This window comes from Fusarium poae, chromosome 4, assembly GCF_019609905.1.
Source record: "Fusarium poae strain DAOMC 252244 chromosome 4, whole genome shotgun sequence".
Lineage (NCBI taxonomy): Eukaryota > Fungi > Ascomycota > Sordariomycetes > Hypocreales > Nectriaceae > Fusarium > Fusarium poae.
Genome location: NC_058402.1, coordinates 4,245,181 through 4,263,800, shown reverse-complemented (window position 1 = coordinate 4,263,800; position 18,620 = coordinate 4,245,181). Strand labels below are relative to the sequence as shown.

Sequence of the window (18,620 nt, the reverse complement as noted above, 5' to 3'; positions counted from 1 at the left end):
TAAAGTCAAAAATTAAGCTAGATAGACTAAACGAGTGGAATGCCGATCGCAAAGACGATCAACGAAATTCGCAAAGAGAGAGTTTCCATTGTGAGCGCGGCGTGATTTCACACCAACATCGTAGGGTCAATGTTTGTGAAAGCCACCGACAAACAAACATAACTAGAACCAATTGAAAAGGACAAAACCGAACCCCCTCATTTAATCCATGTTAAATAACAAAGATAAAGAGACGCCACAACTAGATAAGCAAGATCGACAGGTTATTGAACTAAACTGCATGCATTGCAACCTGATTGTCATACTCATTTGCTTGGCTATATGAGTGCCTGAATGATCAAAGACTGATTGTCAATCAAGAACCCAAGACTTTATTCAACCAGGCAAACAGAACTCTGGCCAGTTCTTGGGTGGCTCCAGTCTGACAATGAAATCCAGCAGTACCGTTGAAGAAGTGCAGTTCCGCGTTGTCTCCCAGGTTGTCCTTGACGAGCTGAGATTGGCCTGCCATAAGAGTTTCGTATTCGCCATCGGCAAGCCAGACAGGGATCTTGATACGGTCCAACAAGCCACCCTTTAGAGTGTACTCTTTTGTCATTTGGAAAAAATCGTAGATTGAGTCGGTCTTGAAAGCCCATTTGGCCTGAAGCATACCCCATTTGAGATCGGTAGACGCATCTGGGTCGTGTAGCAAGTCGTTCATAGCCTTATCAAAAGCTTCTTTCTGGCCAGATTCAAGTATCTTGAGCAGCTTCGGGGGTAGGAAGTTGGTGTATGCCTGATACCCGTCCAAGACACCACCATTGAGCATGAGTGCTGAAAGGCGCGGCTCAAAAACAGCTGCACGAGCCGCAAGATAGCCACCAAAAGAATGGCCATACAATGTCAGCTTTTTAGGGTCCACGAAAGCAGCCTTCTCTGTGAGAAGATAGTCCACTGCAGGTGTCACGGTGCGTTCCCAGTCAGGAATAAATCCCACACCTTGCTCTCTGCGGGGAGTTGGCTGACCAGGACCTTCAAACGAGAAGATGTTGTAGCCGCGGGCAAGTCCAGGAGCTACAATGGTAGAGTAGAGATCCTCTTGAGCAGCATCAAAGCCTTGGGTGAGGATAAGTGTGGGGTGCTTCTTGGTGCTGTTATTTGTATGAGGCTGAGAATACCAGATTCCCGAGATGTTGAAAGAATCAGAAGGAAGTTCGACTCTTTCGCCTGGAACAGGAAGAGCAGCGAGAGCTTTGTCAAAAGCAGATCTCTGCTCGTCCCAGTAGTCATTGATTCGTGGATCATCCCAGTCAGCCCGATTGTACACATCAGCTCGACGAAAATAATTTGCAGTCGAGAACCATGTAGCCCTCACGTTGACGGGATCATAGGCGATTTCAGGATCCATAGCTTGAGCCTTGGTCATATTGGCGAGCTCAAACCAGGTTTTACTGTAGCTTTCGAAATCACCTGGGATAATATCCTTTGCAACAGAAAGAACAGGATTGATATCTGCACCATCATTGTGCGCTTGGCCCAGACCAGTGAGGATATCGAAGTTGAAGTTTTCATCTTTACTGAGATGGAGAATGGGGCTTTTGGCGCTGGGTTTCTCTGCCGCTTTGGCATAATTGAAGCCAGAAGCAGCGTAAATAGTGAAGAAGAAGAGTGATTTCATTCTGGGATAAGGCTTAGTGAAGAAGTGATGAATTGATGTTATCGATGGTCAACTGTGTTTTTTTATAAGTTGATTTTAAATATATACTCGTTGGCTAGCCAGGAGGGGGTGCTAACTAAGCAAGCTTAATTAGCTATAAAAGTATAAAATAAGGCAAAAAGTATAAGATAACCCTATATAGGCTATTATTATAAAATTATAACTTTTATTTATTAAAATTAATAATTTTTAAGATATTAATTAATAAAAAAGTTATATATTATATCTATTAAAATTATACCCTTATAATTAAATCTAAGAGCTATTTAAGCTATTATTCTTTTATATTAATAACTTTACTATAGTTTTAATTATAATACTATTAATTATTAAAAAAAGCTATTAACTCTTTATATTACTAAAGCTTAATATATTAGCTTTATTTATATATCTATTAACTATATTATTAAAAGACTTAAGGCTATAAATACTATAGATTATAAAGATATTATTAATCTTAAGATAAGATATTTATAGTAACTTATAAATAAAGAAAAAGAAGCTATTATATATTATATTATTTAAATAGAAAAATTAAGCCTATTTACTTTTAAATAGAAAATAGAAAATATAATATTTATTCTATAGTATTACTATAATCTTAATATAAGCTAGCTAGAATACTTAAGAGCAGGGTTAATAAAAGCTTAATTACATATATCTTAATATAAAATCTATAAGTAAGATATAGTACTTTTACTTTTATAATAATTATCTTAAGCTTATAAAATTAATATTAAAATTAAAAAAAGCTTTATATACTAAATATAAAGAAAGTAATATTAATAATATAAAAGAGTAATTTTAATACTTTAGTAATATAATAATAAAGTATAATATTAATATATTAAAGACTTAGAATATAAATAAAATAAAAATTAAAGTTAAAATACTATAAAATAAAATAAAATACTTTATTATATATATTAAGAAGAAATTAATAATAAAAGTATTTTTTCTATAAAATTATAAGACTTATATAGTTATTAGCTTAAGTAATATAGTTAATATAATAATATCCTCTTAGTTAATTTTTAAGTTATTATTAATACTTAAGTAAATATTTATTAAAAGTAATTTTAATATATACTTTACTTAATTAAATTTAATATTCTTAAGTATAATAATAATACTTAAGTAAATAAAGCATTTTAATTAATACTTATAAAAGAAATTTACTATTATATAGAAATATTAGCTTAATTTTAAAGAGTAGTTTAAGTATAATAAATATCTTTAGAATATAAATAACTACTTAATTACTTATAATATACTTTCTATAGTAAGGCCTAATAATAAGGCTATATAGTAATTATTTATTATTAATAGCTTTATAGGCTATAGCTTATTTAAATTATAAGAATATATAATAAAGTTTAATATTCTTATAGTATTTCTTCTGCTTTATTTAATATATATACTTTAATTAATAGATATAAGTATATTTTAATTTCTAAAGGAAATATATTAAAAGAAGTTTTATAAGGTATTATAAAAAAGAAATCTTATTTTTAATTAGTATACCTTTATAAAAGCTTTTTAAATATATATTTTCTTAATTAGCCTTTATTAAAAAAGGCCTTTTTTTTTATTAAAATTAAAAGATCTTTAATAAAGGCTTTATTATTATTTATATTATCTTAGGCTTTTAAAAAATAAGTATTTACTCTTTTATAAATTAACTTACTATAGAATATTTTCTTAAGAAGTAACTTAAGAAAAAAAAGACCTTTATATTTACTTATTTTTTACTTTTTCTTTTAAATATATAATTTTATATTACTTTTAATATTATTAAGACTATTAATAAATAATATTATAATATTCTTAGTTCTTTTATATTTATAAAGCTTTAATATATTTATAATATTATTTATAAAGCTATAGTACTTAAAGATATTATTAAAAAGTATATAGATAATTAAAGAATTTATATTAAAAAGCAGTATTATAAAAGAAAGTAAAGCTATTATATAAAGACTATCTTTAATCTTATTTCTATAGTATTATTATAAGATCTATAAGATTAATAAAAAAAGGCTATTACTAATAATAAGAAAAAGTAATATAAGTAAGATATATAATTTATATAATTTATTATTATTAAAGAGATAAATTACCTTAAGGATAAATAGTAAGAGAATAAAGAAATTATTATTAATAATATATTAAAGAGGCTATAGTTTAAGTAATAATTAAAGTATATAAAAAAGTAATATAACTATTTATCTATAGATATATAATATTTATAAATAACTTAAGTATTAAAAGAAGAAACTAATAATTATATAATAAATATATAATTCCTTAATAATATATATAAAGCTATCTATAAGGTATAATATACTATAAAGCCTTTTAATACTATTAATCTTATTAGCCTCCCTTATAGTAATAATATAGTTACTTTTAACCTTATATAAGTATATAAGTATAAAGAAATAAATAAAGAAGATAAAATTCTTTTTATAATTAAAGTTATTAATAATAATAAAGTTAAAATACCTTTATTATTACCCTATATATTTAATTCTAAGTTATTACTATTTATACTTTTCTTAACTCTTTATCCCTATTAATATTATATATAGCTTTATAAGTTATTTTATAATATTATTAAGAAAATAAAAATAATATAAAAAAATAGCCTTATTAATTAAGAAAATAAATATATAGTATATTTTAATAAAAAAGCTATTTTCTTTATTAAAGTATTATTAAAGTTATTATAATTATTTTTCTTACTTTAAAATAGTTAATAAATTAATAAAAGCTTTAAATTATATCTTTTTATTAATTTAAGCCTATTTTAATAAGATTTAAATATTATTTAATTAAAAAAAATAGTATTTTAATATAAATTATATTAAGTAAGTATTTTCTAGGATATTTTATACTTTTTACCTTATCTTATACTTTTATAGCTAACTAAGCTTACTTAGTTAGCACCCCCTCCCGGCTAGCCAACGAGTACTTCGGGACTTACGCCTCAAAAATCACCAAACAAACAAAAGTTGTCGATGGTCAGTATTTTGAAGAGAACGTCTCAGTATTTATGTGTTTTGCGATCTATACAACAAACCATCCGCTCTCATCTCTGAACCTATTGAACCCTTCATCGACGTATTGCATCTTGGTACAATCATAGGTAGACGTCGTGTTTGATGACGACGATGGTGTTGTAAAAACCCATCTGCTGTAGGCGTCGCAAAGTCTAACCATATATGGAAAGAATTTTCCGACACAGCCTGAGCGCTGTCGTGGGCTAAAAATGTATGCCCGTCAGCATTCAATTCATCGCATTGGACTACCTTGATCAATACCGGGATAAGGCTGACATGTCCTGTCATATCGACCAATCCTTTATGCACGTCTCGCAAAGATATTCCGCGTTCCGGTAATACATGGTATTAGTCACCTTGGATCATTATCCTTCTCTCATTCATGTTGACAGCTTATTAGTCTTACTACTGCTTATGGAGAAGTTCAACGGGAAAGACCAACAATACGCAAGTGACTGGGGATTTGAATTGATATACACAAGAGTTGAACGAATGATAAGCTAGAAAGGATTTAAAGTAATACTCAATAGGACCGTCCAAGATGCGAGCCAGTATTAAACACAGTCATAGGCGCGAGTACATCCACCAGCTATACATATTAGCATCGACAACAAACTTTAAAGTAGAAAATACTTACTACAACCTTCGAGACAAGCTTCAATACCTTGTGGTCCTGCAGCGACGCAAGAAGTTCCACAGGCCAGGTTGCATCTGGCCCTTCGGTCGCTATCACAGCACTGGTTGCGGAATGACCAGATGTGATCATTGAGGAAGTCCGGAACAGTGGCTGCATTACCAACCTGCTGCCAGTTTGAACCCCGGCAGTCTCGTTCCCTATTGCTGAGTCAGTAGGGGATCTGGGGAGAGAGTTGATATAGTCTTACCGGAAGAACGTAGTGCACGTTCCTAAGTTCCTTACAGAGCTTGCTGTGTCTCCTTTGCCATTGAGGTTCCCTATGTTATTATCAGCTTCGGATGCTTCCATGTTCAAGATTTATTGTCACGTACAGCAATCGCTGCCGAGATTTTTGGTCTCAGAATGAGACGCTCCACCAAAGTTGGAGTGCTCATACAAAGTGAATTTCACTTGTTGAGCCGAGGCCATGGAGGCAAAGAGAGCGATGAGTAAGTTGATATGCATTTTTATAGTGGGATGAAAGTAGTATCTTAAAGAGGTATTTGGTCTGGTGAACTGAGTTATGAGGCAAATTTGGGGACGTAAATGATGAAGGAATCGACACAGACTTTATATGTATTTCAGAATCAAGAGAATATCATGTTGCAGGATAACATTGGACTTCAAAGGAAAATAGAAGAAATTCGTGTACGTACCGAAGAGCTGTGGTCTAGAACAACATAGCCTCCTCTCACTGTGTCCTTTGACCGCTGTGCCGCACCTAGTGAGGTAGCTTAGGCACGGCGATAGTCCAACTAGGCAGGTTGACATGGAATGCCGCTACTATGATCCTTCCAAGGAAAACTCCCTGCGCTCTCATTGAACCATGAAGTTCGCCATTGACCTCATGAATGAATTCGAATTCCATGGATAATGATCCAATGCGCTACTGTCGTGTTTGCGTATTTTGTCCGACCTGAAATCTCATATTGTGGAAACCCGCCTTTGCGCCCCTATTAATGAGTGATGGAAACTCCTGCCAATTGATTAACTTTAGAGGTGTATCAGTTGAGAATGAGAACATGTTCAATCTCTTCAATGTTGAAGGTAAAAAAATTTAAAAAAAAAAGGATAGCGTCGAAGCACTAATTGATCGAATCCCTGAATAACAACTTAAATGTTAACGTCAGACGAGATGCGCATAAGACTAAGCAATAATAATTATAAGCTCATCGGGACGGATATACAGTAATGAACCAATGAATTAATCTAAACTACTAAGACTCGATCTAATCCTAACATGAGAATATTTATGAACTACCTGTTCGAAGCCAGGGGACGATACCCCTACCCTGGCTAAGCGTGTTCTGCACCAAAGTACCAGTCAAAGGATCGAGACCGGCATTCTTAGCACGATCCAGCCACTCCTCCACGCTGACTGTATCCATCTTCTTACCCTGCTCCTTCTCAAAATAATCCTTCAGATCATCCACAGCAATCTTCTTGGTACCGCAGTGGTGGCGGTAAACCAGCTTATCCTCTCTAATCTCAGTGACAGAGTTGACAATACCCTCAGCCACGTTCTCGACAGGAACAAGGTCGAAGTAGCCCTTCCAACCCGACAGTTCTGGAAGAGAGCTTGTCTCAGCCGAGTAACGGAAGATGTTCTGCATCAAGTCATGGGTTGGCGCGTTTGTACCCGTGATGTTGGCTGGACGGTGGATCCAGACTGGAAGACCCTGCTTTGCATAAGACTCCAAAATGTGTTCTGAAGCCCACTTTGAAGCGACATAGCCGTGTGACCCATCAACAGGTGGTTTGTAGTCCGACACTGAGATCTCTGCAAGACCTTCCTGCCCAGTAAGGTTCACAACGCCGCCAGTAGAGACGAAGTGGAACGGAATGCCTCGTTGGGATGCCATACGTGATAGCTCTCGGGTCGCCTCGACGTTGGGCCGTTTGAGGGACTGGTATGTCTTGAGAAATGACACATCAGCGCCGTTGTGTATAATGCGATCGACGGATTGAGCGAGCGTGTCAAATTGTTCCTCAGACAATCCAAGACTGGGGAGAGACAAGTCACCCTGGTAGCAAGCGACTCGTGGGGAAGAGAAGATAGAGTCTAGTTTGGCCGATGATCGAATAGCAAGGCAGTGCACCTTTGTTACATGCTTGTCGGCGAGAAGTGATTTGAGGATAGAGAGTCCCAAGAAGCCAGTGGATCCAGTGAGAGCGACCTGCAATTCGTCCGACTTCTGAGATACTAGCGAATCCACGTTCAAAATACTTGAGTCAATGCGAGTTTCCTCAACCCAGTCAATAGTCTTTGTGTCGATGACCTCAGCTGACCCATCGATCTTGGCAGCCATCTCACTCAGCGTACTCGCCTGGAAGAGATCGAACACAGAAACAGTGACACCAAACTCTCGAGAGATGTACTCTCGCAGCGTAACAATACGAAGAGAGTTACCGCCAGCAGTGAAAAAGTCGGTGTCGGGTCCAATAGTAGCGTCAGCGGCTACTGGTGGCAAGGCCTTGAGCCATCCCAGCTTGAGTCTCTCTTGAGTCTCAGAGAGTGGTTCCGCAATGACATCTTCATCAAGAGGGACGGGAAGAGCATCGAGCGCGTACTGATCCAGCTTTCCAGAGGAGTTCATGGGCAGCTTGTCGGTGGGGACAATCCTAGCGGGGATCATGTATCGCGGAAGAGATAACTCCTTGAGTAGTTGCTTGAGATAGGCCTTGATATCTGAAGGGCAGTGGGTCTCAGAGATAATTGCGAAAGCAACTAAGAAAGCGCTGTCTCCATCACCGTTCTCACCCTGTCTCAAGGATACTGCTGCCTCGGGAATGACACCCTTCGAGGCTTTGACGATGGTATTGGCGACATCTTCAAGCTCGATACGGAACCCTCGAAGCTTGATCTGAGAATCACCGGCGATACGACCAAGGAAAGCGATGCGTCCATCAGGAAGGAACCTTGCCTTGTCTCCAGTGCGATACATGCGAGTCCAGCCACGAGAGATATCCTCAGGCGAAGCAAACGGGTCACGAAGGAACCTGGCTTGGGTGAGATCCTCCCTGTTCAGGTATCCAATGGCGATACCGCAACCACCAACGACCAACTCGCCGGCGAACCCAGGTCGGACAGGTTGCATGTTCTCATCCAAGATGTAGCAAGAATAGTTGGGAAGAGCGAGGCCGATGCTTGGGTTGCGTGTGTCGTGAGGGGTGTTATCGCTGAGCTCGTTCAGACCACAACTACTGATGATGGTGATCTCCGTAGGGCCGTATCCATCGTGAAGACTGAGATTCTTGAGACCAAGACGCTTGAACTCGGGAGGGACGTGAGCGCGAACTGCTTCACCAGAGAGCAAAGCAAATTCCCAATCAACGCATTTGCTAAGATACTCATACCCATGATGAATCACAGCCAAAGCCAGCGTAGGTGTCATGAAAGTGTGCGTGACCTTCTCAGCGAGCATCAATTGGGCAATCTGCATGGGGTCCTTGCGAGTCTCACTTGAAGCGACAATGAGAGTTCCGCCAAGCATAGTAACAAGCGACATCTGGGTGAGCGACATGTCGAATCCAAGAGGAGCTTGCTGAAGCATTGTGCATCTCCTCAAACTGGTGTAGTGGATGAAACCATCGATGTGATGTACCAAGTTGGTGTGAGTAAGTGCAACACCCTTGGGAACTCCGGTTGTTCCACTGGTGTAATAGATGTAGCCCATACCCGAGCCCTGAGCGCGATTCTCAACCTCGGGCGCGTTCGAAGATGTCTGTTCAATGGCATAAATGTTGACAAACTTTGCAGTCGTCTCCAGTTCAAGCGCTGAGTCCTTGGTCGAGTCGTCAATTACAACCACGTCAGGTTGGCAGTCATTGACGATGAGCTGGAGACGCTTGATGGGGTTCTGGGCATCGAGTGGCACGTAGACACCACCGATCTCAGAGATGGCCATAAGTAGAGCGAAGATGTACAAGCTTGGTTCACAGTAAACACCAACCTTGGAGCCCGGAGTGACACCACCCTCGACCAAGGTAGCCGCAATGTGATTGACTAATCCCTTCAATTGACGATAGGTCAAGGCCTTCCCACCATCAGTCTTGAGTGCAGTAGCGTCAGGCTGCCTCTCAACCCAATCATCAAAGTAGTGAGACAAGGTCTCAAAGCGAGGAGATGGGATCCTCTCGCCCTTTCCAAGGCTCAAAGCCTTTTGTATCTGGGCGGTGGAAGGCTTGCAAGCCTGACCCAGGGTCTGAGAAGACTCATTGGCAAAGAGAGACAGGACATCGGTATACCGATCGAGAATGAAGCCAAGTTCACTTTGAGTGTAGAGATACTCTTGTGTCTTGACGATGATAGAGGTAGATCCATCATTGTAAGTCTCGATGTCGAAAGTCAGATCGTACGGATTGTTCGCATCCTTAAAGGTAACGAGCTGCGCCTGACAGTCTGCGAGGGGTACCTTTTGGGTGGAACCCATCTTGAAGTTGAGGACAACTTGGAACAGAGGACTGTGCATAGTAGATCGAGGAAGCTTGAGCTCGTCAAGAAGGACATCAAAGGGGATCTGAGATCGTGCAAGGGCATGGTTGGCCTTGGTCTTAGCATCACAAGCCAATCCAGCTAGTGTCTGTGATGCTCGTGACTGAAGACGCAAGGGCAACAGGTTGACAAAGAAGCCGACTGCATCCATAAAAGCAGCGTCATTCTTGTTGGCATCAGTGATACCAATGCAGACATCATTGGTAGAAGCTAGATCGGAAAGGACAACTTGAAGAGCTGCGAGATGGATGTGGAAGGGAGTCACTCCGAGGTCTCTGGCAGCGGCTTTCGTCTTGGCGCCCGCCTCAGCAGGAAGAGTCCTCTCATACGCTCGTGTGGTATAGTCAGTCAAAGGAATGCGCATCTTGGTCTCTGCAAAGTCGAATACGGGCAGGGTAGGTGGTAGATCCTCAAACTCAGCCTTCCAGTAATCGACGATGTCGGTTGGAAGCTTGGCTGCCTTCTGAGCGATAGCAAAGTCGAGATAGCCAAGCTCCTTGGGTTTGAGAGTTTGGCCTGAGTAGGCCATGGCCAAGTCCCGCACCATGATCTGTGCACTGAAACCGTCCAAGGCAATGTGGTGGAAGCCAAAGATGAGATCGTGCTCGTCGTCCGAGTTTGGAACAATGACGACCCTAACCACATCACCCTTCTCAAGGTCATAAGTCGTCTTCTGCATACGCTCATACTCAACCTTGGCGGTGGTATTGTGCTTGACCTCTAAGCTGAAGGGTGATTGCTTGAGCACAGCCTGTCGGGGCAGGTCGGTCTCTGTGTCGATGAAGAATGCAGTTCGAAGAGTCTCGTGGCGCTGGATGACCTGTTGGAAAGCCTCACCTAGGTCCTTGAGGCGTAGAGGGCCACTGATGCGGTAGTGCATGGTGACATTGTACGTTGTGGTATCCTGCAAAAATTGCTGGAGGAACCAGAGACGTTCCTGGGCAAATGACAAGGGACCACTACGGACAACAGCAGGCTTGAACAAAGCCTTTTCCTCAGAGTCAACCTCACTCGTGGTGACCTGAGTGGAATTGGGTCGGGTAAAAGGCTCATGCTCGGTGGGCAGTGCTGAGGAGACTGTCGTGGAAGCGTGGACGGTGTCGAGCGACTTGATGGCCTAAAGATGTCAGAGATGTGCATGGCGATGATATTGGGTGACCTTACCTCTTTAGTCACTTCGTTCTTGGACTCAATCGACTGCCCAGAAACGGACGGCAGGTTAGACACAGCTGTGGAGCAAAGCTCGGAGATGGAAGCAGTGTTGAGAATCTCCAGGACTGGAGTATCAATGTCGAGCTCCTTGAAGAACCATGATCGGATCTCAGCTGCAATAAGAGAATCAACGCCCAGACCCAGGAGAGACTGAGAAGTCTTGATGGACCCCGCCTCAGCCTGAAGCATACGTTCGAGTTTGGTGCAGAACTCCTCCTCAACAATTGACAAGATCTCGGTAGCATCCTTGGCTTCTTCAAGGCGTTGAGACATGGACACCTTGGTTGAAGAAGAACGCTCTTGACGTTCCTCTTCGAGTGTGTGGTGGGAGAAGCGCATGTTGTCCCGCCAGAAGTACTTCTGGGCATCGGGCTCGAGGCTATATCGATTGAGACCGGTGATGAGCTCGGGGCCGCGGGCGGAGTCTGGCTGACCAACTAGAATGGCTTGGGAGAACATGTTTCGCAGGTCAGTCTCCGAAATAGCCATGTAGTTGGAACTGCGGAGAGTAGCTTCATATGCGCCCGTGGAAGACACATAGCCAACACCAAGAACCATGCCAATATGCATCACAGAGGCAGCAAGACCCTGAGCACGGCGCTGTTCGGCGATGGCGCTCATGAACAGGTTTGAAGCAGCATAGTTGACCTGACCACGGTTGCCGACAACGCTGGCCAAAGACGAGAACATGATAAAGAAGTCAAGCTTCTGGTCCTTGAGTAGGTCATGAAGGTTCTGGGTAGCCTTGACCTTTGGTCCGAAGACTTTGAGGAAGTCCTGGACCTTGAGCTCACTGAAAGTGCGATCAGACAGAAGCAAAGCAGCATTGGCAGCACCGCAAATGGGAGGCATCTGCTCAACAATCTGCTTATAGACCTTTGTCAATGCGTCACTCTCACTAACATCAGCTTGGAAGAGATTGACTTGGGCTCCCTGCAATTGCAGCTCCTCTAACCAAACCTTGTCGATAGCGTCGACATTGCGAGTAGTCAAAGCAATATGACGAACGCCGCATGAAACCATCCATCGACAGAGAGCCTTTCCAAGACCTCCGGTAAAGCCGATGAGAAGATATGTCTTGTCTGATCGGAAGAGGCGAGTACCGTCAAGAGGCTGGATCACAGCGGAAATGGCAGCGTCGGTAGAGAAGTCAACCACAGTGGCGTAGTCCTTGAGAGACACTGACTTGTTGGCCAAATCAGCGATCGCAGTGACCGGTGCAATTGCGTTCACGTTGAGGGACGAGCGAATCGCGTCGCGAACTCCGTGAATGATCGGGTCTTCAACCCCTTGTGGTTGGCTATCGATGATGTCTTGCAGCTGAACTACCCTAGCATAGGGCGAGATGAACCTTCTGAAAGGAGACTCGATAGTATCGCAGTCCCTACCAGAAAGATCTACGATCATCTTGGTGCCTTGGGGAATGACCTGCTTCAACACACGCTCAGGTGCCAGAGCGTGTACAAAGGTCACATCGCCCGACTTGGCCTTGCTAAAGTCGGACGTGGTCAAAACGACCTCAAGGCCAAGATCCGCGGCCCTCCATCGAAGAGCAGCCCCGATGAAGTCATCTGCCTCATGGATCAGTACAGTCGAGCCACTAACAACGTCTCCCAGGACCCTCTCAGCCGCAATTGCGAATGCAGTCTTGTGCAAAAGGCTGGCAGGCTCGCCATCATTGGCAGATAAATCCCACACAAAGAACGGAGGGACAGAGATCCTGGACCGGTTGGTTCCAGATACAGCTAGAACTCGTGTCCTGGGTTCGCTAACAGTGTATCCATGGCAGAGATATCCTGAAGACTTCTGACCAAGCTTGAAAGGGTAAAGAAGCGAGTGTGTGACAGTGATATCGACTGGCGATGAAGAGCTGGAGAGAGAAAGAGAAGGCACTGGCTCAACAAGGACGAACTGGTTGCGTCGCTGCTGGATCTCAATCGTATCACTAGCAGGAGACTTCTTCGTCTGAAGAGTCATCTTACTGGCGTTGAGCTGGTCATTGAGAGCCTGATCAGACTTGACACGTGGGATAAACCATTGATCATCTCGCAGGATCAACTCGGGTTCGATGGACCAGACAATGTCGTCAGACTTGAGAGACCCTCGGTACACCAATTGAAGGAAGGCTTTCACAAGAGAAGATGAAGTGTGCTCTGTGACATCACCTTCCACGTCGACGTGCTGCAAGTTGATGTGAGGGTACTCAGAACCGAAGCTGCGACACATTCCGATAGACATGTTGGCAAACGGATCTTGTCTCTGGCATCCCCTTGAGACCCAGAGTACCTGACGGCACTCATTCATGAGCTTTTGAACTCCACGGAGCTTGTCATCAGTCAGGTTCTTGAGAATGGGCTCATCAAGATCTTCCAGCACCAAAGCTGAACGAAGATGGATGTCAGATGACGTGAGCTGCTCAAAGCTCTCAACGCAGTTGATCAGGTTCTCGGGGATCCCACTGATATGGTTGAGAAGTTTCACCATCTCTGTTGACATGTTGTTGTGCTTGCCACCAACTATGGTGATGGAGTGCGACGAGAGCCAGTCTCCGGAGGTAGCAAGAGGCTGTCTCAAAAGCTGCATTCTGTCATCGACAGCCTGTGACAACATAACAGATGTCATGTACTTCTCGTCGTCCACAAAGTCATTGACAGTCTTATCAACTCCCGAGAAACCGGTCTGCTTCAACAAGGAATCCCATTGGGAAACGGGGATTGTTGGTCCATAGCGACGTCCATCGTCACCTCCAAGCCACCAACCTGAGAGGCCAGACATCATGAGCTTGACACGCACAATATCACTTGTAACCTCCAACAGAAGAAGCTGACCACCGGGCTTCAGAAGCTTTCGGGTGTTCTTCATGGTCACTTCAAGCGACTTCGTAGCATGAAGAACGTTGGAAGCGATGATGAAGTCGTAGTGTCCCTCAGGGAAGCCTTGCTCTGTAGGCTCGTTCTCAATGTTGAGGGGCTTGAAGATCATCTTGGCAGCCCAATGGTCAAAGGTCTCGGCAGCTGCCTCGAAGAAGCCAGTGGAGATATCGGTGAATGTGTAACTGTCAAAGGTCGTACCCAGGGATTCGAGAATACCTTTTGTAGCGCCTCCCGTACCTGCGCCAATCTCCAGAATGTTCATTCGGGGATAGCGATGAGCAAGCTGCTTGGAGATGCGACCAAGGTAGACGTTGGCCCTCTCAAAGCCCAGACCATACTTATAGATACGGTTCAGCATATCGTCCTTGACCATGTGTTCCAACATAGTTGTCTGCTTACGGACGACTGCGGGAAGGTTCTCTCCAACAGCTTGGATAAGTTGGAGATCGATGCGACCGGGGAACTTGGATGATTGTTGCATAAGCCAATCGCGAGAGTCAGACGACCATTCCTTCTTGATAGTGGGATGGTTGCCAGATTGGATAGAAGGGAAGAGATGATCAATCCACTCAAAGATGCGCTGGTAGTGCCAATCAAACTTGGGAACCTCATCGCGGCTGACGGCGTTGTTGAGTTCTCTCAGGTAGAAGTAAGAGAGGCGCTCGCAGAGATCGACAAGCTCCAAGTCAGATGCCGTGTCCGCTTCTTCTGTCTCTGTAGTTGCAATTGCGCTGGAGATGTCAACTTCCCACTCAGTCTTGGTATAGAGCTCCTTCGCATTGCTGGGACCAGGTCGAAGGAGGGAAGTACAAGTCAATCCCTCAAGTTGCAACACAGGCTCGTCATTGCTAGCCTCAAAGACATCCATATCTGCAGTAAGCTCGCGCTCATTCGTGTTTGTCAAGAAAGAGTCAATAACCAACTCATCGCCGTGTCGAAGCTGACTTGTGTTGACAATACGAAGACTGCGGAAGTAGGTGGGGACAAATGGTGCTTGGAGACTTCCATCATCGGGCCAGCAGTAGGCGGCAAAGATGGACTGAAACGCGGCGTCCAAAAGCGCGGGATGAATCATTGCTGCGAACTCTGGAGCGATTTGTCGTGCGCGAGCTGATGCGAAACTCAATTGTCGCTCAATGCTGTCGAGATGCTTGAACTCGCCAGTGTACTCAAGGCCAATACTTGTCAATGAGCTATAGAACCTCTCAACATCTACAGATGTCAAAGAAGCGATAGGCTTGACTCGTGTAGGAAGAAGAGAAGCACCTTGAGTAGAGCCAAACTCAACACGAAGCTGTCCCTTGGCGTTGCACTTCCAGTTGCCATCGCGCAAAGGTGTTGACAACGACCATGTAGCGATCGCATAGCTCGACTGATGATCTCCAACCTCGAGGTTAAAGACAGTCTCAATGGCTTGCGAGTCCTGCCCCAATTGAATGGCACTCATGATGTGGACTTCAGTCAGTTCAATAAGCTGAACCTCTTTAGTCTCATCGATAGCACGACCAGACTCCATGGCCATGACCAAATAAGCAGCGGCTGGTAACACAACTTGACCCTCCACCTTGTGACCATCAAGCCAGGGCGCATCTTCAAGGCGTAGATGGTTCAACCATCGCAGGCTATCACCAGGATCCTCCACGGATCGCACACCTAACAGAGGGTGAGGTGGGTGAGCACGTTGCCGGTACTTGAGCGACTTTCTAGATTCTCTCCAGAACGACTGCGTATGATCCCAAGGATAAGGAGGAAGACCCGTTGTAAGAGTTGTGTTAGTGGATGCAGAAAAGGCTTGAGCGTAGGAAGTAAAGTCGACAGAGCTCTTGCCAAGTTGAGACCAGACGAAGCCGAGGGTATCGTTCAAGGCCGCCACATCATGTATGTTTCGAGACAAGGTAGCCTGGTACGATAGTTGAGATCCGGTGGCACGCTTGTAGGTCTGATTGAAAGGACCTTTGAGAGCAGGATGAGGTCCAACTTCGAGAGCGACATGACAAGTCAGTGTAGCGCCAGCGACGAGTTCCGAAGCCACGGAGAATAGGACAGGGTTGATCATGTTCTCGACCCAGTACTCGCCAGCTAACGCTTCACTGTGAAGTGATGCATCGATACGTTCACCCAAGACACTTGAGTACCACTCACAAGAGTCATTGCCAGGTAGAGCCTTGACCTTGGCAGATTGGAGTAGATCAAGATATGGCTCAGCGCAAGGGTGCATGTGATGAGAATGATAGGCAGTGTCAACTCGAAGCACACGAGCAAAAGTGCCTTGCTGATCTAGCAGTACCTTGGCCTCCTCGATGCTCGCCTTATCTCCCGAGAGAGTGGTACTAGTGGGAGCATTACTAGCAGCCACGTCAACGAGCCCAAGGAAGTTCTCCTCGCAAAAGATCGAGGCCTCCTCGTAGGAGAGACCAACAGCCATCATAGATCCTGGAGCGCCGTTTGCTCCACCGGCAAGCTTGGCACAGACACCACGGAAGTATGCGACCCTGATAGCATCATGGAGGGAAAGGAATCCAGCAGCATAAGCGGCACTAATCTCGCCAGAAGAGTGACCAATGACACAATCGAAGTTGATGCCGGTTTTGCGCAGTAGCTCAACAACCATGAGTTGGACAGCGGTGCAGAGAGGCTGTGAGATGGCAGCTTCACTTGAGCGGGAGGTGTCTTTGTCGGCCATGATCTGTTCTGTAAGCGTCCATGAAGGAGGCTCTGGTAGACTGGCTAGAGACTCTTCAAGAGACTTCATCAAACTTCTGGCAAAAGGTGAAGACTTCAAGAGCTCCCTTCCCATGGTAGGCCACTGAGCACCTTGGCCGGTAAAGACACCCAAGATGCGCGGAGTTGGGCTTAGTGGAACATCCTGCTTGGCAGTTGGCAGAACAGCATCCTCTGCCGTAGCAATCTTCAGCTTCTCTTGGAGGCTCTGCAAGTCATGTCCAGAGAAGAAGGTCCTGAGAGGGAGTTGGGAGCGTCTGTGGGCCAAGGTGTATAAGATACTCTCAACTTGGTGGCTTTCGGCATTCTGAAGAACCTGAGCAAGTTGAGAGATCTGAGCTCGTAGTGAAAGGTCGTTGTTCGCTGATAGTACGAGCGGAGTAGAGATAACATCATTGACCGATGCTTGTGGAGATGTATCATCGTAATTCTCAATGATGGCGTGAACATTTGTACCGCCAAATCCGAATGAGTTGACACTAGCGCGTCTGGACGACCCAACAACCAACTTGGGCCACGGCTGTGATTCAACAGGAAGCTTCAAGTTAGAAGTATAAGGCTTGACAGCTGGGTTCAAGTTCTCAAATAGCTGGTTCGGTGGGATGATGCCTCTCTTGACGGCTTCAAGAGCCTTGATCATGCCAGCAAGACCAGCACATCCCTCAAGATGGCCGATGGCTGTCTTGACAGAGCCGACATACATGGGCTCGTTCACAATGTCGCCACTGCTGAAGAAGGCTTCGTGGATCGCGCGGGCTTCAAGAGGGTCTCCTGCAGGGGTACCGGTTCCATGCGCTTCAAAGAACTGACATCGATCTTTGAATACGTCAAGACCAGCATTTCTGTAGGTTTGCCTGATAAGTGCCTTTTGGGCATCAGGGCTTGGAAGGGTAATTCCATTGGTGCCTACGAAGAGGTTAGTCCTGTCTAAATCTTCATAGTCAGACTACTTACGTCCATCTGAGTTTACTCCGATTTCTCGGATGATTCCCTCAATATGGTCGCCATCGGCCAAGGCCTGTGACAAGGTCTTCATCATGAGGGCTGCTACACCCTCACCTCGTGCGTAACCGTTGGCTGATGCATCCCACATCTTACTTCGGCCTGTTGGGGAAAGCATGTGCAGTTTGGATTCTGAAATCATCATTTCAGGACCAAGGATGAGGTTAACACCTCCTGCACAGGCGATACGAGAGACCCCATTGCGGAGAGCTGTGACTGCATCATAGACCGCGACAAGACTGGAAGAGCATGCCGTATCGATAGTCATAGATGGACCCTTCCAGTCGAAGAGGTAAGAGATTCGGTTGGAGAGAATGCTGCGGGCTGTGCCAGTTGCCATGTACTTGGGCATATCCTGAGGATCACGCATGAGCATCTCATGATAATCTCCAGTCATGCACCCAACGTAGACAGCAGTGTCAGATCCTTTCAGGTCCTCCATCGGCAGTCCAGCTGTCTCTGTTGCCTCGTATACAGCCTCAAGCAAGAGCCTCTGCTGAGGGTCCATGGCCTCAGCCTCACGAGGGTTGATCTTGAAGAATGAGGCATCGAACGAGCGAATATCCTCGGACAATAGATACGCCTTCTTTACGTCGGTACATCCATTCTTGTCCCCGTTGCTGCTGTAAAAAGCATCAACGTTGAAACGTTCAGGAGGGATGGGTGATTGAACGTCTCTCTTCTCAATGAGAAGATCCCATAGTTTGGAGGGGGTGTTGGCGCCGCCTGGGAAGCGACAGGAAGTGCCAATAATGGCAATAGGCTCTTTAGGAAACGATTGACTAGACATTATGGTAGAGTCTGATAGTCAGAAAATGTTGAAGATAGTCTTCGCTGAATGTTGAATAGTGGAATAACGATAGATGCTGGAGAGCTTCTC

General features: G+C 44.1%; 3 protein-coding genes across 3 annotated transcripts; all 3 read right to left on the bottom strand.

Annotated features, from left to right (window-relative positions):
* Positions 1-355: 355 nt before the first annotated feature.
* FPOAC1_011457 (uncharacterized protein) lies at positions 356-1,660 on the bottom strand (the record flags this gene model as incomplete). Its single annotated transcript, XM_044855836.1, has 1 exon — positions 356-1,660. The coding sequence occupies one exon, from the start codon at positions 1,658-1,660 to the stop codon at positions 356-358; it is 1,305 nt and encodes a 434-aa protein (XP_044703149.1).
* A 3,655-nt stretch (positions 1,661-5,315) lies between these two features.
* On the bottom strand, positions 5,316-5,902 carry FPOAC1_011456 (uncharacterized protein; the record flags this gene model as incomplete). Its single annotated transcript, XM_044855835.1, has 4 exons — positions 5,316-5,350; positions 5,399-5,595; positions 5,646-5,715; positions 5,770-5,902. 4 exons carry the CDS (start codon positions 5,900-5,902, stop codon positions 5,316-5,318), a joined length of 435 nt encoding a protein of 144 aa, XP_044703148.1.
* Positions 5,903-6,687: 785 nt separating this feature from the next.
* Positions 6,688-18,530, bottom strand: FUS1 (fus1 actin binding activity; the record flags this gene model as incomplete). Its single annotated transcript, XM_044855834.1, has 3 exons — positions 6,688-11,049; positions 11,097-17,644; positions 17,693-18,530. 3 exons carry the CDS (start codon positions 18,528-18,530, stop codon positions 6,688-6,690), a joined length of 11,748 nt encoding a protein of 3,915 aa, XP_044703147.1.
* Positions 18,531-18,620: the final 90 nt, after the last annotated feature.